We start from the raw sequence: 23,098 nt of genomic DNA on the forward strand, positions 1-23,098 counted from the left end.
ATATTTGTTGTTGGGTAGTTATCACTACTTCTAGAATCTTTGCCAATCTCAAATGGCCCCTTACATAAAATGTTTTAATGTATATTTTTGGATCTTGCATTTGTGTATGCTTCTAATTAAATATTTACCGAACTGAAGGTATATCAGGGAGCACTTAAATGAATGCCTAATGTCAGATAGAGACTCTTAATGTCTCCTCACAGTGTATTTTACCTCTCCCCTCAAAATAGATAAAAGCATCTGCCCTTTGGGATGGAGGGGCCAGGCAGGATATTCCTTTTGTTTGAAATACATGAAATAAGAAAGCAGTTTGACCCTGTGTTTACAAAGGTTTGTAAGCACATAGGTTAACCTTCCATTGATGAAAATGAAATGTGCTTAAAATAGTTCAGTGTGGAGGAGGTGGGAAGGGTGATTGTAGATGGAGAGAGCAGCATAAATACATGTGAATAAACAACCAGCCTTAGTATCTAATTACAATGATTTGGAAGTGGGTGTGCCAGAATACATCAACCTAAAAAATCTAGGTTGGATTGGAGAAAGAGCCTGGGAACAGGGGTTTATGTCCCTGTTCTATGCCTTGCAGTGTAAATGAGAAAACAAATGTATAGGGTTTTTTTTTGTTTTGTTTTGTTTTGTTTTGTTTTGCAAATGTATCTGTAGAGGTTGTTTTACTTTAAGAAATATTGGAGCTCATAGATATCTAAATGGAACAAATAAATTTCAACTTTTTATAATTATAGAAGTTTTTTACAGTTATAAAAGTTCATAAAAATAATTAGTTCACATCTATCAATTGATCATTTTCTTTTAAATAATGTTCACATTCAACAGAAGCCTTTACTGTTAACTAAAAAAAAAAAAAAAAATCAGATAGTTCTTTGAAATGAGTTTTTGGCAGTCATACAGTCACCATCTATCCATTATGGTAAATTTCATCACTGAGGTGAAGAATCCTAGAATTGTGTTGGAAATTGTGAATTAATTTAAAAATCCAGAATGAGTCATGGAGAAGTATTTTTATCAAACTATTGAACAGAACATATCTTAACATGTGTGGCTTGGAGTACTTAAGCCATGCTTGGTCCAAACTGAAGAGACACACTGGATACTGAAGACTTGGTACCAAAAGGAAAAAAGAAGAAGAAAGAAAAAGTCTATAGTATTGGTTTAATATCTAAATGGTGAGAATTTGCAAATTTTGAAATATATAAGAAATAGGATTAAAATAAATTTCACCCATTTTTATTTTTTATGCTACTATTTTAAATGTGTACGTGCAGATATGATTTGTGATTCATTAAATTTTTGTCATATAATGCTTGTGGAGAAGCAGTTAAGTTTGACATTATCTCCTGAGAGTTGATTAGCTTCCCGGGTGCTTGCATCTGAATAAGTTACTTAGGGGAGCTGAGCTGAGAGCATGCCCAGAGATAGGACCATTAGGCTGGCTTCATCAGTAGTAATTTATTTTGAAGGTCTTGCCTACCTAGAGAATGGGTGATTGATGTGTGTTTCAAACTTTTAAAAATATTTACATTCAAATTTTTAGGATATACTGAGGAGTATAATGTGTTTAAGGTCCTATTAAGTCCAAAGCAAATGGAAACTTGGCCTCTCTTTGTTCATTGTCTTCCTCATTTAATAAAGCCAGAGGTATCCTGCCCTAAATATTTCTAGTTATCCTACTAATTGATATGGTTCACAAAACTCCATTTAATTATCTTTGGTAAATAAAATATCCAGTAAATGTACCTGCAAAATTAATCCATAAAATATCTAAATAAATACTAAATAGTGTGTCATTCTTTAAAATAATCCCTACTTATCTCTAAGTTGGGATGAATATGTATGAGGTACATATTCTTGTTTGCTGTGATTCCTTAAGGAGAAAAGTACATTTAATTGAGTCTCTCTGCCTAATGATTTCAGGAGTCTAATGATTTAAGTCAACATGTATCTTTTTTATGCATATATGTGTGTGTAGGCGTATTTATTTATTTATCTCATATATACTTATTTAGCATATACTCTGTACCAGGCACTGTTCTAAGAAAATCAGTACATGCTTATCTAAAAATAAATAGCACTTGAATCGAGCTCACTGTGAGTCATGCCCTGTTCTAAATGCCTTATGTATATTAATGCTTTTCTTCCTAGCACAGTGAGATGGGCATAGTTGACTATGTGAAATGGAAGCACAGAGATGGTAGGTAACTTTTCCAAGTTCACACAGTTACCTCTGTAGGATTGCTGGGAACCAAACCCTGCAGGCTGGCTGTGCCAGCATATCTGGGCTGTGTAAACTCTTTTGTTTAACTTACTCTTGTTTCCAGGTAGCATCATTTGGATTTAGGCCCAGATGGCATTGGCTTCTCTGTATCAGTTGTGTATAGAGGCTTTTCATAACTACCTGAAAATTCTGTCATGAGAGTGGGGTCATAAAAGAGCTTATTTCTAAAGGCAAAGTATTTATTACTGTTCTTTGTGAATTTATGATTGGCTGTGTGGAATCATGGGTGGGATTATGGGGTAATTATGCAAAACAGCCTCACATAACAGCTCTATTTATATTAAAACTAAACCCAGGCTGGGACCTGGAAATATTGTGTTTAGGTGGTTGTTTTTTCCCTACCTCATTTTCAGTGCTTAGGTAGATCACATTTTGGCATTTCATTATCATCAGCATCAAATTCTGTGAAGTTCTTTGATAGTTTGATATTTTTCTACTCACTATTCATATGAAGAACATTCTTAGATGCTCAGAACTTATGTGTAGTGTAAAGCAGTTTGATCATGCTAAACTGCTATCAGACCTTACAAGAGACTAAGATATAAATTTAGTCTTAAGTTACCATATTAGTTCCTCCGAAGGGTTCGTGAAATTGCTTTCAAAGAACAGCCTACAATTGGATGGAATCTGACTGCCTACTACACAACTTTTTTTTTTTTTAACCTCTGAGAACCTCTTTGAGAAACAATTTAAAGAGAAATTATGTATATTTTGCTAGCTTCATTTTTTATGGTACTTGCTTTTATTAAGCATTAGAGCTTCATCACTGTTTCAAAATATTTTTCCTGCCCCCGTTCCCCACCACTACACCCAAAGTTGAAATAAATGTGTTTTTTTCTTTTATAAAACAGAATGGTCACCAAGTTGACAGGTGTTCCTTAAAGCACCTAATCTTCTCATTTCAAAAGTGTCCTTCAAATTTTATGTTTCAAAGAGTTCCTTATTATGTGTGTGCATTATGCAACAAATATTTACTGCATATCCAGCTACTACTTCACAAACCCTATGCCACATCTTTCCATGAATAAAAGACGTGGTCTTCCTGCTCATGGTGCTTGCAGTCTGTGTGTTCCAACTCATTGATTAATGTAAGGTGGGAATTACAAAGGTTTAAAAAAGTACAACATAATACACCGTGTCTGGTTAAGATGTCTTTTAGAGTTCTAGACTTAAATGATGTTACAAAGATCCAATATGGAGATCTCATTTTTCAGGTGAAGCTGAACTAAGATGCAAGATGTTACATGACTCATGTATAAGAGAGTGACAGATAGAACCAAGCAAGAGCCTAGGGCTCCTTGTTCTCCTGGCTATAAAGAGACTTTGGATTGATCAAGTAGCCTTTTTGTCACATATATGCAGATTACATCATTTCAGGTATATCTTTTACTAAAAAGGGAGGACCATATCTGTATTAATTAGTTTATCCTCTTTTAACTCATGCCATTTCAAATGTTCCCTGCAGGCCTAAAATTCAGGTTATCATTTATTCAGACAGACATTGCTAAGATCTCCAGCCGTTTTAATTGAAACTGTTTAAATTGTGGCTTTTTTCAAGTGATTGACAGGTCAGTGATGAGTATCTAGTGATGAAAAACTCCAAGGTAGAGGAACAGATCTCAGAATCCACAGGAGAGGGACATAAATGCTAATTACACATTGACTTTAATTCCTGGTTTGTCATAGTTGCCTGCAGGTGTGTATCTTGGCTGTGGGCTCTTCTTAGGGCCTCATTTGTATTTGAGATTTTCTTTAATAATATTGCCTCCACAAAGAGCTCTTTAATCTCTGATTTATTTGCAATTCTCTTTCTCTAGATACAAGGAATAATTAATTGACCAATGAATGTGTTTGTTGTTTCTTTTGTTAATTGAAGATTAAAGTGGAGTTTTTTGTTGTTTGCTTGTTTGGTTTTGTTTTTGTTTTTTCCCATGAATTTCCCTGGAAGACAGTTTGGGGCTGGCATTTCAGATTGACTTTCTGCCCTGGAAGATACACAGATGCTAATGTCTACTACCCATCCTATCTACCACCACCCATGTGGCCTTCTTTGGGTAGAGAGCGAATGTTTCTCTGTGGTGTTTCTGTGCTGGATAGCTGCTGTCGGCCCCTGTGCATACCTTGGCACTGGCAGATGCAGGGTCACCTTGAGATTTACTTAGTTTATTTTCAAACAAGGATTTTTTCCCCCTCTGCTAATAGAATTGAGGGCTTGAGCTTGTTAGATGAATTGTACAAGGATATGTGGACTTTGCTCATCTCCACATATTTATTAAATTCCCACTGAATGTGCAAATTGGACGGACCATAGGCTATGGCTGTGCCCTATTTAAATTTGGCCCTGAGATATTTTACATGCCTTGCTTAGCTCATACTTAAGATTTTGTATTTGGTGTCTGCCATGACTTGATAATCCTGTTGCTTTTCTGGCCTCTTCTTACTTCTGTAGGCTAACTGTAGGACCTTGGAATTTTGAAGCATTGTCCTTTTCCCAAACTTCCATGTTCATTTTAAAAATAAGTTTGTAAAAGGAAGATAGCATGCGAGGATTTAAAGGGTCAAGTGAGCAATGTGGCTGAACTTGATGCTTATGTAGCACAACTTTAGGCAGATTGGTGAGAAGTGGGATGGAATTAGAAAAGGATTCTGGATGAAGGCTCAGGCTGTTTGTTCTCAGGTGTGTCTTCAGTGTATGTCTATCTCGGCTATGACCCAAGCCAAACATCAAGGCATACTCCATATGTTTGCTATTAATACTATATACTGATTTCTTTTGATTCATGTTTATCTTTAAAAATATTTCATAAGGAGGGGTTGGGGTTGTGGCTCAGTGGTAGAGCTCTTGCCTAGCATGTTCGAGCCACTGGGTTTGATCCTCAGCACCGCATTAAAAGTAAATAAATAAAATAAAGATATTGTGTCCATCTGCATCTAAAAATATATATTAAATTAAAAAAGATTTCATAAGGAAAAAGTATTGTCTACTTTGTCTACATCTGTTTATTTAGTATATACTAGTAGCAAACAGTTTTTCCATTTTATGCCCCTAACTTCTTATCTGTACACACATCCTTTATTAACTTAAGACCTAAACAGTCTTCTAGTTCGTTCTGACCTAACCCACCCCCATCCAAAACTTCCGTTGGATTTGCTGTGGTGTTTTGATTAATACACTATGAAACAATTCTAAGCATCTTTGTAATGGTCATCTTGTCTCTTCCTCCTCCTACTCTTTTTTCTCCTCCTCCTCCTCCTCCTCCTCCTTTGGTACCAGGGATTGAACTCAGGTGCACTCTAAACACTGAACCACATCCCCAGCCTTATTTTGTATTTTATTTAGAGACAGGGTCTCACTGAGTTGTTTAGTGCCTCATTATTGTTGAGGCTGGCTTTAAACTGGTGATCCTCCTGTCTCCGCCTCCAGAGCCACTTCGCCCAGCTGTTGTTCTTAATAGTTCTTAATCTGGTCCATGAAAAGGTATGGCACTATGAAATTATATGTAGTTTTCCTGGAGCCAGGTCATATATCTAAATGCAGATCTTCAAAGTTGTATGACAATCTAAAAGATTGAAGAACTACTTTAGTATAGTGTCTTGCAAGTCAGGCAGGAATGTAGCAGACCTCTTTTCTGTCAAGGAGAATTTCTATGGGGTTTCAAGTGCTCATATAGTCAGTCATCTTTCCTCTTTTGTTTTTCAACTTTTTTCTTTTTTAAAATGGACTTTATCCATTTTTCCAGAAGTTTTACATTTACAGCAAAATTGAGCAGAAAATACAGATTTCCCATATGCCCTTTTCCTCCATATATGAACAGTGTACAACACCAGAGATGAATATTTGTTAGTACTAATGAACCTACATTGATGCATCAGTATCTCCCCAAGTCCATAGGCTTCATGCTTGGTATTGTAACTTCTGTGGAGTTTGACAAATGTATAATAGAATGTATTCACCATTGTAGTATCACAGGGAATAGTTTCAATGCCCTAAAAATACCCTGTGCTCTACCCATTTATCCTTCCCTCTCCCATCCCCTAGCTACCACTGATCTTTTTTTTTTTTAAGAGAGAATTTATATATATATATATATATATATATATATTTTAGTTTTCGGTGGACACAACATCTTTCTTTTATTTTTACGTGGTGCTGAGGATCGAACCCAGCACCCCATGCATGCCAAGAGAGTGCGCTACCACTTGAGCCATGTCCCCAGCCCCACCACTGATCTTTTGACTTACTAGATTCCTCTTTTCTATGTCATATAGTTAGAATCATACTGTAGAAAACTTTTTCAGATTGACTTCTGTTACTTAGTAATAATATATGAGATTCCTCAATGAGTATGTATGGCTCAGTAGCTCATTGCTTTTTAGTACCGGATAATATGCCATTGTCTGGAGGTACCACAATTTATCTATTCATCTATAGGAGAACATCTTGGATGTATGTAAATTTGACAAGTTATAAACAAAACTACTGTTAACATCCCTGTACAGATTTTTATATAGACGAATTTTCAGCTCCTTTGGGTGAATTTCCAAGGAGCACCATATTCCTGGATAGAATAGTAAGGGTATGCTTAGTTTTGTGAGAAACCACCAAACTATATTCCTGAGGGGCTCTAACCATTTTGCATTTTGCATTCCCACCAGAAGTAAATGAGATTTTCTATTGCTTTATATCCTTATAAAACATTTGTTGCCAGTGATCTGCATTTTGGTCATTCTAACAAGTGTGTAGTGATATTTCATTGCTTAAATTGGCAATTCCCTAAAGACATATGATATGGAGCATCTTTTCCCATGCTTACTTGTCATCTGTATGTCATCTTTGGTGAGCCATTCAGATCTTTTGCATTTTTTAATCAGGTTGTTTTCTTACTGTTGAGTTTTAAGAGTTCTTTGAATATTTTGGATAACTATCCCTTATGAAATATGTCTTTTGCAAATACTTCAGTCTGTTATCTAGATTTTTTTGTTGTTGTTAAATTTTTTTTGAAAGATCTTAAATCCATCAAATTAAAGTGTGAGTTGATCTTTCACCATTGTACAAGCATTTGTGGCCACTAATAAGCTGGGCTACGGACTTCTAACCCTAATTTCTTGATTCTTTATTTCCAGGTCAATGTGACAGTGGACTACATTAGACCAGCCAGCCCAGCCACAGAGACAATTCCTGCCTTTTCAGAACGGACCTGTGCCACTGTCACCATTGGAGGAATGTGAGTGTTCTGGCTGGCATATTCCCAGCTTGTGTCTCAAGTAGCTAGGAGTTCTCTGATCAATCAGATCTCTCCTTCCTTTGGCTCTGCTTAACCCAGTGGTTTATAATTATGTGCCTGTGTAGCACTTTATATTTGTAAAGTACTTTATAATCACTCCTTAGTTAATCATATACTTTCATTATTGTTGTTAAAGATTTATTGGGCTCTGTGTAAAGTATCAAGCTGGCCCTAGGTACTGTCCAAAATTGGTTTATGAAATCAAGTTGTAGTCTTCGGAAAAAAAAGGAGAGGTTAATGGGACATGTTTCTTTGTATAATGGTATAAAACCAGTAGATGCTAGAGTTGTAGTCTCTACCAAACTTGCTATCTCCTGGTTATATTCCAAGGTCTCTTGGTAGCCTGGTTGATGAACAGAATCTTTCAAGGGAGGAGGTATCTGACAGGGGAAAGAGGAAGGCTGCTGGGCCATGCTTCCACAATAAATATTAAAACAATCAGTCAGTCCCCAGTAGTAATTTTTACTTTGCATAAAATATACCAGCATGGTAATTGTTTCCTTCTCTATTTAACAGTCGTAAGTGTTGTTTGTTACCAAACTGGTATTTTTCTTTTCTTTTAAGGGGGCAGAGTGGAGGGGAAGAAAAGAATAGGTTTCTCATCAAAACAGAGATTGTCTTATTGAAGTCTAATGAAGGCCATTAGGAGAAATGCATCTAGGCTACATCACTGCCTCTGAAAGGATGAGGATCTTGTAGCTATTTAGCTCCTAGAAACTCTCCTATCAAGCAGGAGGCTCTTTCCCCTCATCTTGATTTCACATTTGGAAATGACTATTTTTAGCCAGTACCTGCTCCTGTATTTATTAATGTCGTTAATGTTCACACAACAACCAGAGCTTTCATTTTTGCCAGGGGTGCATTATAGGCATTTGATCTCATTACCTTCCCACCATTACAGATGACAGACTTTGTGGGAAGCTGGTTTCTGATAAATCAGATAATATTTTTGTAATGTGAAACGGTAGGACAGGTTTTGGTTGTTATTCCATCTGTGTAACCTACAATAACGATCTATTACCAATTCCTCACCACTTCTTAGAAGCTGAATGCATGCTCCCTACTGGAGACAGCTGGAACGTTGGTATTCCCCTATAGTAAAAGTTTTATCATCGAAAGCAAGGAGTAATCTCCATAGATTACTGCTCTTCCTATGTAATTACTGGGGAAAACAGTCTTATATCTGTAAAAATGTACATGTTTATTTTTGGCAGATGGCCTCTGCCAGTGTTTATTTAACACACTATTGGAATGTATTATCTAATTTAGTTACCACCAAGGTACATTTTGAAAATTAGTTCACATGGCTTAATATCAGATATTCAAGGGAATGTTTTTTTGTGTGATGTGAGGGATTCTTAAGTTTGTAGGACAATTTGTGACAGCTGACTTAAAACCCTTTTTCCCAGTATAGTGTTAAGGGTATGCTCTGTGGCATGAAACCTTGGGGTTCAAGTGTATTTGTTCTAACTTTGACTGATATTATTCCTTTTGCCTGTAAAAGGTATCTCTTTGATAGGCTGATTTCATTCCTTTGGATATATACCCAGAAGTGAGATTTCTAGATCCTATGGTAAATTTATTTTTAGTTCTTGAAGAGTCTCTGTATAGTTCTCCATAAAATGACTGTACTAGTTTACGTCCCCACCAACAGTGCCTGTTATCTCTCTTTACCATTATTACCAGCTTTTATTACTTTTTTTGTTGTTGTTGTTAATGGCTAGTCTTCCTAGGATGGGTGATATCTCCTTGTGGTTTTCATTTGCATTTTCCTGTACTTCTTGGCTGTCTGATGTCTTCTTTTGAGAAATTCCTGTTCAGATCACTTGCCTATTTTTAAGTTGGATTACTTGTTTTTTATTGTGAGTTTTTTGAGTTCTTTGTATATTCTGGATATTAAAATTTACTGTAGTATTGAAGCCATTCCTCCCTAAACTATTGTCTCCCTGAAAATAGGGAATTTTGTCTCCTTTATTCCCTATTATAGTCCTAGTATCCAGTGCATGGTAGGAGCTCAATTAGTTGAATGTCTTAACTGTACTACAAAGAGTCCCTTTTCATGAAGCATAATAGGGGGTCCTTGGGTGTTTCATTAGTGGTTCTCTTTCTTTCTTTTTAAAAATCTGATCAGTACTATAACACTATACCTGATTGTCTTCCTCTTTTATTTGGTTATTGGAAGCTGAGGGGGATGGGGAGATTAAAGGTAGGCCACCCACCTCCAGCAAGTGGACCTAAGGGCATGTTTTTTGTATTGTAAATTGACTTTAGAGTTTCTATTTATTTATTTATTTTTGCCCAAATTTTAAGAATCTTTTTCCTGAGTTTATTTTTTAAAATCAAAATAATATTGTTGAAAGATGAGGTTTTAGTAAATAAGGATATCTGCTAAAAGTCAGCTACCTCACTTAATGGCTAGTTATTTTTAAAAACTGAGTAGGGAAGAAAATTTTTAAAGATATCTCTCAAATATTTTCATTTAAATGTAATAACATGTATTCAGATCTCTGACTTATGGCTGGCAAGGATCACCTGTTTGATATCCTAGTGAGCTACATAACTTCCTGTTTGGCAAAAACACTAATTGTAAAACCTTATATTTTTGAAATTTACATCTCTCTCACCTGTTTGTCTCACTCTTATTTATTTTACAGCAATTTAAAAGCCATTTGTCTTTATTAAACCTTTATAAGGATGCAAGTGTTTTGTAAACATGTTTTTTTGTGCGCCTGTGTTTCAGTGATTAATGCAGTATTTAAGTACATAATAAAAATAACAGACACAACCAAAATAAACTAGGAATAAAGCAAATGGCTTATTGGGGGGGGTGGAACAAAGGGCACAGGTGTGGTGGAGTGGCTCTCAGTAACTGTAACATGGATCTGCCAGTATCATTTGTGTGGATCATTTAATGGAAGGGTTAGTTAAGAGAGCTTCTCTAGTATACATAGCTTCTCTGAAGGGTAGGCTTTGTTCAGACTTGTAGAAATGGTGTGGAATTAAGAAGTCCTGTCTAAATGGTGTCTGTACTAATCTGTGGGCTTATATACCATACCTGTCCCACAACCTCCAGGCTTTCCACATCTGCATACTTCTCTGACTGGAAGACTTCCTCTGAAGTGATGATTCTAAAGGAATCAGAAGAAAGGGGCAGATGAGATGATGTCTCCCAGTGGGCTGTTTCAAAGCAGAGTTTTAGATGTATATCATACAAAGTGTGTGCATTGTCTGTCTCCTCAGTAGGGCACAGTATAATCCTGTGTTTCCTCTTGATGAGTGGGAGAGAGGCAAGGCTCAGGACCCTGTGGGGCCTTGCTAGTGTGACACTGCCTTCAGGAACCCATCTCTGCCCTCTGGGGAATCAATGGAAATAAGGTTCATCATTCCTCTGGTAGATTAAAATTTTTTTCTTGATTAACTTCACTGTGGAGTTGGCAAGAGTTGTTATCTGTTAATCAAAACAGTTTAAATAAAAAATAAAAAGATCAAACCTTGAGTGGTTTCTCATTCTCTGGCTCCGGGTTTGGGAATTACTTAATCCTTTTAGGCCCAGTTTGTGACATGAAGCTGTCAAGATGGCGCTTCCTGTTAATTACTTTTTATTGTATTTAAGACACTTAAATAACTCTTCTTGTGATTTAGTCTTCTATGTAATTAGCTGCAGTGATTAAAATCTCATTCTTCCGTTCTTGCCAGAGTCGTCTTGAGGAGTGAAATTTTCTGGGGTGACCTTTCCCTGTGCTGGACTTCCCAATTACTTTGCGTTCCAATTTGGCAAACCCATATAATCTATTAACTTGCTGCTCATGTCTTTCAAAGAAAAAAAGCATCAGAGGAAAATTTGTTCACATTTAGAAAAAGGCATCTACAAAGTATAACTACAGTCAAGCTTCACACATAACATATCTCCATCCCCATCTCCCCACCTTCATCGCTGGAAAACTGTCACATATCCAGAAGATACAGTGACACTAAGCCATTTCTCCCCCCCCCCCCCCNTCCCTAGTACTATACACACACCCCCCACACACACACACACACATGATGTGAAGTTTTCATAGTGGTAGGAATCAACATATTTGGCCTATTTTGGAAAAGTTCAAAGAATGGAACAGAAATGAAACTATGAAAAAGGTACAGTTGGGAAATGCATTTACTTTCTGCACAAAATCACATGCTTTTAGAAAGGTATTTTGGTTTTGGTAACAGTTTCACTCTACTGGTTTTCCCAGTTTGACTCCTGCAGCCCTTCTTTATTGATCCATGGGTAGCTGCTGCCCTAACCTTGATGCCTGTATGAGTATGGGGCCTTGCTGTCTCAACTACTGTCCAAAATTTTGTGGGGCTTGGAACATCTGAGGTGACCTCTTTGCCTGATGATTGTCACCCAGCAGATTGAACACCATGTTTATGAACTTCCTTTCTGTGTCTCTGGATTCTTCCTAGAGACACTTGACTTTATTATATTCATATGAACCAGACTTTTAACCTTTCAAGGAAAAAAACTTCCTTTGCTTTTGCTTTGTCTGGGGTTCTGATTTCAGTGGGTACTTTTATCCAGTAGTTCCAGTTGTGACTGAATCATTGGGTTACCTCTCATCCTTATTCTGCTAGAGTAGGCCTGTTTTAATTCCCCCCCGTCAGTCACAATGGGAACAAGTGCCATCTAATTCCCAGCTTTTGGCTTGTGTTCCATAGCTTTGAAGCTTTCTCCTTTCAGCCAAATCTATCTCAGAATTTTCAAATTTTAAAATATACTACTAGAATGGTTTTTAAGCTGCAATTAGGAAGAACGTAACTTTTTGAGTCTGTTTTCCTTATCTTCTTACCCAGAGAGACCGCCAAAATCCTGAAGCTTGTCTTTCTTCACTTTAGAGAATGGTGACACCATGAGTGCCAGTGACTTGGCCAGATATTAGAATGTGGATGATAGCTAACCATTTTTCCACAGATTTAGCACTTATACATTATTATATTTAATCAATATGTTGGTGCTGTTTGGTTCTTTTTTTGGCAAGGTGGGTATTTTTTGTTTTGTTTTTTTAAACTCCCTTGTTAGGAAAAGGATATATCAGAATAAGATTTTGTTGTCTTACTTTGCCTTGTCATTTTTCTTTTCCTTTTCCTTTATCTTCCTTTAACTTTTTTTGAGAATAGAAACAAACTGTTAACTAACCCACTTGCATTTAAAAGAGTAGCTTAGGTTTGATTTATGTGCTTATGCTATTCTTCTTATGTTGAGTAGTGGACATATACCTGTCCACAACTCGAAGGACATCAGAAGCATCTGTGGCAGTAAGTGGTTACAATACTTTAAAAGGAAGTAGTTGAATAACTGGGCCTATCTGCTAGTTCAAGTATAGCAATCATTTGAAGAGACTTGTCCCATAAAGCATTGTAAGAAGGAGGTTGGCTATTGATTCAGTACTGGAGTATTCAGTATTGGAGTCAGGAAAATACTGTTGAGTTTCAGACAAATCTGTCACTTTTGTTCAGATATTTTGTGGCTGTCTATCTATAGAAACCTCATGCTGCCAAGTCTTATTTCTTAAAACTATTGGTTTCAGATTACAAGTACAAGTGTCAGTCTAGATCATTGAGGGTCTAGGCCCATATGGGCACTGAAAATACAGTGGTGAACAAAACAAGAAACAGTTCTACATGTTTAGGGTGTCCTTGCTTGCATTTCATTATTAGCATTTCTTGATTCTAGGGCTGGGAACCTCAGATGTTCTTGTAGATATTCACTGACTTTGCCACTTACAGAATGTCATTTTTGCTCTAAGAAACACAAATGACTTGATTTAATCAGTGCATAGAAGATCCATATCCACTCCCCCCTCCCCCCACAGTGCTGGAGATCAAATCAAGGGCCTCATGCATGCCAGGCAATATGCCCTAACTCTGTGCCACACTCTCAGCCTCCAGAGTTTCATTCCTGTTCAGGTTTTGCCAGGGACTTTTACAGAGATTTTACCATTTAGAAATGGGTTAAAATATAAATGAAAACTAATCCTTCTTACAATTTTATTTTTAGATCGTTCAGAAATTAAACCGTCAGGAGACTAAATGAAATGCTCAAATGACCACTCACTGAAGCCCATCTGTCCTTTTCCTCCACATAGTCCTTGATTCTTTCAGGGTGGAGGAGCCTTGGGAATCAACAAATTGCCGTGGTTCTGATACTGATTCTGGTACCCATAGGCACCCTTACGGTGCCTTCCTTCAAGGCCTAAGCAGATGGCAGCCTGAACACTAACTTCAGGACAGTTTCTGTTTTTGACTTCTTTGGTTTGTTATTATATCCTTCTAAATTGACCACTGTTCTCAGTGGTAGAGTGCTTGCCTAGCATGTGTGAGGCCTTGGGTTTAGTCCCCAGCACCACTCACACACAAAATCAACTCTGTTAGAACTTATTAAGTTTTCAGCTTTAAGCAGTATCTGCTTACTATCTTATATGACAGATAAATAGTTTTACATATTTGTACTATAACTTTCACTCTAGAGCCCTCAATTTTGTTATATTATTTTAGTTTAACCAACAGTAAACTTTATAATGTTTAATTAATCTGTTTCTGGTTAACTATGTGCTTCCTATTCTGAATGGTAAGGACATCAGAACATTTGAGCTTTCTTCCTTCCTCCTTTCTCCTATTTTAAAAGCTTAATTTTTTATATTATCAAGATATATACCATTTATTGCATTTCTCTTCTGTAACCATAATTATCTTCTAAGCTTTGTCTATAAATTCATTCTAAAAATTTAATTCTGCCCCTCCATAGGTGTTATAATATCTAATATATGTTATAATATCTAATTATATTAGATATTATAATGAATGTATTAAACTAAGAAGTATGATAGTGATTAAACCTATAGAAAAAAAATCTATGATACTAAATCCTCCAAGAAATTTAAAATTAATTTTCTTTTTTTTCCTTTTCATATTACCTTAAGTGCAACAATCACTTAGGTCATTCTTTTTACAATATTTTTTTATTTTACTGAAGAATCTTCATTGTTCCCATGCAAGCAATAAACTTTCTGAATTCCTACGTGTTTAAAAATGTCATCTTCATTGTCTTCTTCCTCTTCTTTTCAATGCTGGGAATCAAACCCAGTGCCTCACACATACTAGGCAAGCATTCTACCACTAAGCTGTTTCTCCAGCCCTTTTTATTTTTCAGTTTGAGACAGAATCTCACTGAGTTGCTGAGGCTGGCTTCAAACTTGTAATCCTCCTGTCTCATAAGTTACTGGTATTACAGGTATGCTACCATGCCCAGCTTGGCTATGGCGGTACCAGGAATTGAACTCAGAGTTACTTAACCACTGAGCCACATCCCCAGCCTGTTTTCATTATTTTGAGACAGGGTGTCATTAAGTGCTGAGGCTGGCTTTGATCTTGTGCTCCTCCTGCCTCCGCTTCCTGAACCTTTGGCCACCACACCCGGCTTGGTTATATTCCTGATTGTTAGTTTTGTTATAAAATTCTACCTTCAAAATTAGGTTTTTTCCCTGAGAACTCTGAAGTCATTGTCTTCTATTGTTTCATCAGTGCTTATGAGAAATCCAATTTTCATTTCTTTAAGTGTAGCTTCCCCTCTCCCCCAGGTTTCTAACAAGTTTGCAATTTTCCACATAACTTTGGTTTTTAGACATTTTATCAAATTGTTTCTAGGTGTGTCTTATTTTCCTGCTGCATACCTAGTACATCTTCTTAATTTTAATTTGAACATTTATATCTTCTCCAAAAATTTTTTTAAAAAAATTTTCCTGTTACTCTTACCCAGGGTCACTTAGCCACCAAGCCACATATCCAGCCCTTTTTATTTTTTATTTCAAGCAGGGTCTCACTAGGTTGCTTACAGCTGCTTGCTGAATTGCTGAGGCTGGCTTCTTTGAACCTGTGATCTTCTGCCTCAGCCTCCCAAGCTGCTGGGATTATAGGCATGTGCCACAAACATGGTCCCTGTTCTTTGTTATAGTCATTTTACTAGTAGTGTATCTTTTGCTTAAAACCTTTGCATTCATTTTATATTCAAAGAGATGTCTTCAACTAAATCTTACAGGTTTCTTGCTTGGACAGCTAATTGGGCATATTATTTTTACTCATTCCCCCTCTCTTATTCATTCATCTCACTTATTCATTTAATTACTCATTAATTCATTTTTTATTGTTTTGGTGGGATGATGCTGGGGATCAAACTCAGGGACTTGCATATGCTGGGCCAGTGATTTATCACTCAGCTATACCTCATTCCCTTTTTATCAAAATCTTAGAGAATGCTTGGTTTATACAAGCACTGTTAGGCATTATGAATATATCACTGATTCCAGAACTGTAATGATTTCCACCCTCATGAAATTTATAAACAGACCAAATTATATTATTATATCATGTGCATGTTCACTATGTAATGAGGCCCACTATTATGTATAATTATAATACACCAGTTAAAAATGTGAATGAAAAAAATTTACAGACTATTAATCTAAGATTTTTATTAATCTAGCTCTTTTTATTTTCTTAAATTTCAGCACCTACTTAAATTTTGTCCTTTAATTGTTCTATTTTAATAGCAACTTCTTTTTAGTTTATATAGTATTTTCTTTAGTATTTCTGCAAATATTATTTAAAATTAAAAGAAATAATATCCACTTCTATTGTCTGAAATTTTCCTCTTTGATTAAATGTTCTTTGTTTATTGTGTTCCCCAAAATATTTTTGTGAACCTTTATTTATTCTAATGAAGAAGGTCCAGGCTGCATAAAAGTTGGGTTAGGATGATGGTGTAACTCTGCCGGAACGTAGGGCTGCTTCCCCAGGCCATCTCCATCTGGAAAGGAGGTTGTACCAGAGGCCAGCTTTCTTGGAGGGTGTCTGAACACCAAGGCCTTGAGCACATGGATCACATGGATCACAGACCCCACTAAAATGGTCCAGGTGAAGGGGCTCCTATGGAGAGCCTGACTGTGCTGCAAGAGTCTCCAGGAATGGGCTATGATGTGCTAGAAGCTGCTGCAAATGCTCTGGCTTCTGCTTTTGCTTAAGGCCACAGTGTCTATCCAAGGTTCTTTGGTTCATCACCTACTGTCTGCTTTACCAAAACACACATTTTGGTGATGTGAATTATCTGCTGTGGCATTGATTGTTTGGGAAATAGCATTGGTATAAAGTTGAAGTCATGTTGATTTAAAAATGATATTCTCAAGAACAGAAACAATAAGGACTGTGCTTTCTCATATTTAAAGGAGAGCTTTAGCAGTATATGAAAGATTTTTTTTTAAATCTGTAAATCAAAATTGAGAAACCTGTGGCAGTAACTTCCTTTCATGTAAGCTGTAACTTCTTTAGTACCGTCAAGAGTGTTTATGCTTTCCTCTGTGTTATTGCTGACCTGTGACAGGCTGTAAGTATAGTTGGAAAAGATGTGAAAACTTGTCCTCTAGTATTAAAATAATGGATTAATGAAGAAGGTCAAACCCCTGGGTCAGATTTTATGTTTTGATAAAATTGGCCTCTATTAGAAGCTAAAGCCCCATGGTCCCTCATCTCAAAAGGGGAGGAAATAAGAGGGCCCCAGGCTTACAGCCACTTTGCCAGTAGGAAATCCACTGTATGTGCAAGTCCCTGGGCCTAAAAGTTCCATGGGATTTATGTGGTCTAACTGAAACCCTATTTTTTCCCACTACCCTATTTGTTTCAGGTTTTCTGTGAGAAACTCAGGTTTTGTGAGCCATCCATACAAGTATAGAATAGCAGGCATATCTACTTTACTTGTTCATAATGTAGTATTTCTTGGGTTTTTGCCAAGGGTCAGAACCCTCTGCCCTTAGCTACTCTGTGGACATCAGAGGGAGGGCCTGGCTGGCCTGCAGAGCCCTTCTCGGTGTAGTTCCTAATTGATTGTTACATGATGTCCTTAAAAGTCCACTCTGTGTGGTGCTTTGTATTTGCTAATAAAGGCCTTGGAGTCTTCTTACTTCTTTAGGTTCCTGCTGCCATTTCTTCACCATTGTCACCTCATCTACTTTCTGTCTTTCAGAATCTGACTATTAACACACTTTCTTCTTTTCCACCATGGTTAGGGCTTTTCCATATCTGTCTTTTCCTTATTTCAGTGGGACCTTGTAAGGCATGGCACGTGGACACAGTTCTCAGTTTGCCATTCTGACCTCCTGCAAGCATTCTTTATTTATTTCTTTGGATAGTGCAATTGATGTGATAAGGAGAAGGGACATTTGACATGGTTGCTAATGAGCAAAACTTCTGGGTCCTTTATATGTCATTTCTCAGCTCCTTTCTTTTTACAATTCCTGTGGTCAGCACAGTAAAAAGTGTAAAGGGAAATAGGAAAGGAGTTTTTATAGATTTTTCTATTTCCCAGTTGTGATGCTGCTTAAAAGAGATTTGCTCCAGTTCATACTGAGTGATCTTTTAAAAAGTAATAGAAACTATAGTAACATTTTCCAAAAGGGCAAAAATAGGGAATATTTCCCATTATTTCATCATGCTAATATAACACTGATTATTTGGGGTCTTCTCCTTTTTAAAGAATTTAATTTAGGAACAAACAGAAAACCTTTGACCCCTTGAGACATAGTGTTGAGATGAAATCCATGGCAATTTGTTGTTGGATCTTAAGATTCTATGCATATTTTCTAAAAGTAAACTTTGGGAATGAATAGACCTGAGGCAAAACCTCAACTCTATTAGATAGCTATGTAATCCTGAACCTTAGTTCATTTTTAGTAAATTAGAGATTCTCATAGTTCACCTCATACGACTGTTGTGAAGATTAAATATGGCAATGCACTGAAAATGGTTCATATAACAACCAAGTGCTTACATGATTCCCGAGCCTCTTCACCCAAATGATGAAGATCTGGTTGTCCTCATTTCAGATCTGGTTGTCACTTCTCTCCAATCTCTATTACTTTTCCCTTAGAATTTTCTCATTCAGATTTTTTTTCCTTTCCTATTTTATATTCCATTCTTTTATTTATCACTTCCCCCCAGGCTAGGCTTTCAACCTCTGATAGTGCCTCTCATTTCCAGGCTGATCTAATCATTAACTTAGTATGTTGCCCAAAGTTTAATCAAAAAACAAACAAAATGCCCCATTGGGCTATGGTTTGGATTTTGGTCTAGTCCTTTTTTTGGTTCCATTGTCAGGTACTTTGGTTTGGATTTATCTCTTCTTTTACTTTCTCATTTGTTGCGATGGCTAAATCCCATCCATTTCCCCGTAACTATTTAGTGTATATAAGGAAGTAATGATTGATAAGAACTTGCATAAAGGTAGAAGTAATGGCTAGTCATGAGTCATTCTTAATGTTTCAAGAATCTTCACACACATTTACCATTCGGTATGCTGTACACTGAGTTACATCCCCATCTCTTTTTATGTTGTTGTGGCTAGCCTCCAGCCGAATAGCTGGGATTATGGGTGCACACCACTATGCCCAGCCACACAGTCTTATTTTTTAATAAAAACAGTGTATTGGATACTTGTCAGTCCAAGAGGTATGCTAGCCACTCACCTAGTTTGCTTGCTCTGGTTAGTGAGCTGGCTGTTTTCTGCATGAGTTTTTGAGGTGGTGTTTAGGCATGGGGCTACTACTTAGAGCTTTAGAGAATGGGAAGCTTTTAGAGTGAGCCTCTCTACCCTGATAGCTTTATGAATTTTCATGCCTTCTGTTAAATTATGTTTAAAACAAGGAAACAAATAGAACTTGGAGGGAATTAGCAAATATTGGGACCTTAGAGGTGAATGTGTATGGTAGAACCTACGATGTTTAGAGCATGAGTTTTGTAAAGGAACTTGGCACTGCCTTCTACAAGATTTCAATGTGGGTTTTTCATGGAACCTTTGGATTTCTGATTCTTCTGCTTACATATAAATTGAGGTTCAGCAGACTGTTTCTTGAATGTGCACTTCTATTGTGTTAAAATTGTGATTTATAAACCATCACATATCAGGTCAGTAGCCAGGAGAGCTATTTTACAGTTCTCATACTATTCCTTCTCCTTAAAAAAAAAAAAAAAATACACAGGAAGCAACTGTGCAATGCATTTTTTTTTTTTTTCCTGACACCACTTTTTCAGAAATCTCCCTCTGAAATGTTTGTGTTCCTTCATAAGTCTCAGTCTGCAGCTATGGAAACTTGAGACCATTGAGTGAGGGCTGACCACAGAGTCTCTGTTAATGGCTTATTGTATTTCAAAGCAAGGAACCCAAACAACCCCTCCCTCCAAGGGAAGGAGAAAATAGGAAATTTCAAGACCCTTAGACCTTTTGCTGGGCCCATTTGTTGCTTATACTAGAACTACAAATAATTAAGTGAAAAAATATTCTGGTTTCTAATTTTTAGGAAAAATCCTGACCATTTTTTTTCATACATTTTGTTATCACACAGATAATTTTATAATTGGGATCTTGTTTCCATAGCTTTTACCTGCAGAAGTTCTATACTTTGTTTATGCAGTGGAAGTCTAGACCTCACTGCCACATTCTAGACTTTAGCAAGGCAAACAGTGGCTTGATCCATGTACCAGTGGACTCTAGGGAACGAAAACAACACCCTTCTGTCCTGCCAGCTGGTGAGGTTGTGGACCATAAACTATAATGGCGCAGATGGCAGGATTCTTTTTACTGGTCCCCCTTTTCCTTTCTGACCCCCACAAAATTTAAAAAATAAATAAATAAAACTTACCTTGAGCTTTCACTCTACTATGCCAAAACAATTTTCTTCTAACTTGTGTAGAATGATTGGGCTCAGTAGAACAACACAAGTGTTACACTTCCAGTTAGTCATGGCTTGGTATTTTTCGTGCAGAATGACAGCCTTTTAGAATATAGGCTATTATCATGAGTTTTTCCTCTGAACCATGCATTGGTTATGTGTATCATCATTTACATAAACTCTAGCAGGTGAAAGTGACTCTCTAGGGCTGTCCATTCCCCATATTGGACATTACTATACTTCTTAGGTTTGGGTGGTTCTGCTTTCACTGTCAGAGTGGATGATTCCAGATGCCATTATGTAATTTTCTGTCTTGGGGTATGTGTTTGTGTGGGCGGGTAGTTTGGTTTTGTTTTTAAGTGGTGTTTAATGTCAGGCTAATAATACACTGGATACGTAGGCCTGGTTTTGTCATAATGGCCACGAGTTATTTGTCCCTGTTTCTGAAAGAGGCAGAGAACCACCCTCCGCACTCCAAGTCAGGTCTGTGTTTTTGAGGGGGCTCTTGTCATCACAGCTGCCTAGGAAGTGCAGCATGGCAGCTGGCAGTTCTCTTATGAAGAGGCAAAGATGAGGAATCTCTCAGGCTGCTACCACAACCAATTACTTGGCTTCCTGCAGCCTAAATAGAACCATTAAGGGATGAATTTGCTGTTCCTGAAACAATTATGAAGTTTGGTCTTTTCCTCTCCACAGTTCTCAGGTTCTGGTGCTTTGGGAAGGCCTAGTGGCTTGACAGCTTTGATTGGGGGTGGGGGTGATGTGTGCTTAATCATCCTTGGCCCTTGATTTCTTGATAAGGAAAGTTTCTGTCTCTACTGTTTTTCACAAAACTTTATGGAATCACGTGAGGCACTTAAAAAAACCCAAAAAACAAAAAAAAAACAATGGAGTATGCCCAAATTTAAAATCTAAGCACTGAATTCCTTGTTTAAAACACTAGTGATGTTTTAACAATACTGATCTTTACTCCTAAATGTTCCTGTTTTGTTGGTCTGGAGTGGAGCCTGGCATTGTATCTGGAATGACAATTCCAATGGGCAGCCTGCATTGATAACCACTGGGAAAGAAAGTCTAGAGGTTGTTTCTGTGCCTCTATTCTCAGATTAGGCCTATAGTATAGATGTTGGTAAAGGAGGAATAAAATAAACTTTCTAATGTCTGTTTTCTCAGATCACTTTCAATGTCTAAGCACAACCTTTTACAACTTAGTTGTGCATTTTCCCTCGTACCAATTCTGTTTAGTGAAGCACACAATGCCAGAGCAGTATGTAGAGGCTGTGGGGGTGATGGTTATTTCTAGCTCTGCCTCCAGCATATGGTATGACCTTGACAAGTCATTTGCCTGCTTTTCCAAATTCCCTTCCTAGCCTTTTTAGAATGCAAAATAATACACTAATATTTTGCTTCTTTTAAACCTCCTCTCAGATTCGTGACACAGGAGGCTGTGTTTGAGTGAGAGAGAAGCAGTAGCAGTGAAGCCTCATGTTTTCCTTTGGCTTTAAATGTTTCCTTTTGTAACCTCTGCCTCTGCAGGCTCTTGGTCTAAAAGTGAGTGGGTTTATTTGGAAGTCTCTGGGTTTACAAGTCTGCCTAAGATGCCTGCCCTTCATTAATATAATCAGAGTTTCCCAAACATATAGTTAAGAAACATCTCTACCAATTGACTCAGTGGCTGTGGAGCTGTTAGCCAGTGACATGACTTTAGTTACCTTGCTTGCCTGAGAGAGCAGTGGTGTAGTACAATAGCAATGAGTGCATGCATTTGGGCCTATGAGGTGACTTTTAATTCTATCTGTAACTGATTTTCAAGTTTATAGATTTTTGTCTGCTTATTGACTAAATGGACTCTTGTTTTAAAATTTCCACTTTCAATGGAAACTCAGGCAGTGTAAGATATTGTGCTTTCATTGTCATAATTGTTGTTAACTAACCAAAATTGTGTCCAAGTAATAAATACTTTCCAAATTCAAGTATTTTTATTTATGCAAATGACAGGATCAATAAGCACCAATGTAACCAATCAAGCCAGTGTTTTAAATATCCATGAAACCTTGAGTTTATTGTGTTCTTTTTTTGGGTAGACTGATGTGTCTGAAATTAATTATGTGTGTTTTGATGACTGAGACATGGTCATTTGGCAGCTTTCAATCCAAACTAATACCCTGGTGTAGATTCGCTGTTTTATTTTGATGCCCTTGTAGATATAACCCCATTTATAACCCTGGGTGTTTCTGTCACACCTTTCTATTTGTAAAAGGAGCTTTTATTAGCTAGTATACACAGGACAAACTAGCCAGTGCCTCTAAGTTAAATATTTGAATACTAGTGAGAGTTATAGTACATAAGATTTTAAGAATTATATCACTTGTTCTTAGAGAGCCCTTCAAAATGTCTTTCAGGGAGTGATATAAATCTTGTTCTTATAATGAGTTGGCAGAGAGGAGAGTGTCAGAAACAAGCAGAGTAGTGCTTCTATGCCTCCAGACAGGATTGGTTCCAGGAGCCCCATGGCTACCAAAATCTGTGGATGCTCAAGTCCTCTATGTGAAAGGAGGTATAGTATTTGCATATAACCACACATCCTACCAATACTTTAAGTCATCTTAGTCACTTAGAATACTTAATGCAATGAACATGCCACATGGATAGTTGTGTTTACAAAATAATAAGAAATAAAAATCTGTATATATTTGATACCTAGTTTTTTTTCTGTGAATATTTTAATCTGTGGTTGGTTGAAACCACAGGTGTAGAACCCACAGATT

At 37.0% G+C, this 23,098-nt stretch overlaps 1 protein-coding gene across 1 annotated transcript in view; it reads left to right on the forward strand.

Moving 5' to 3' along the window:
- Snd1 (staphylococcal nuclease and tudor domain containing 1) overlaps positions 1–23,098 on the forward strand; it is a 411,985-nt gene that overhangs the window by 178,931 nt on the left and 209,956 nt on the right. Inside the window, exon 12 of the mRNA XM_015488306.2 lies at positions 7,418–7,518. Coding sequence (XP_015343792.2) covers positions 7,418–7,518 — 101 coding nt within the window. The remainder of the gene's footprint in view (positions 1–7,417; positions 7,519–23,098) is intronic.

Source organism: Marmota marmota, unplaced genomic scaffold (genome assembly GCF_001458135.2).
Source record: "Marmota marmota marmota unplaced genomic scaffold, marMar, whole genome shotgun sequence".
NCBI lineage: Eukaryota > Metazoa > Chordata > Mammalia > Rodentia > Sciuridae > Marmota > Marmota marmota.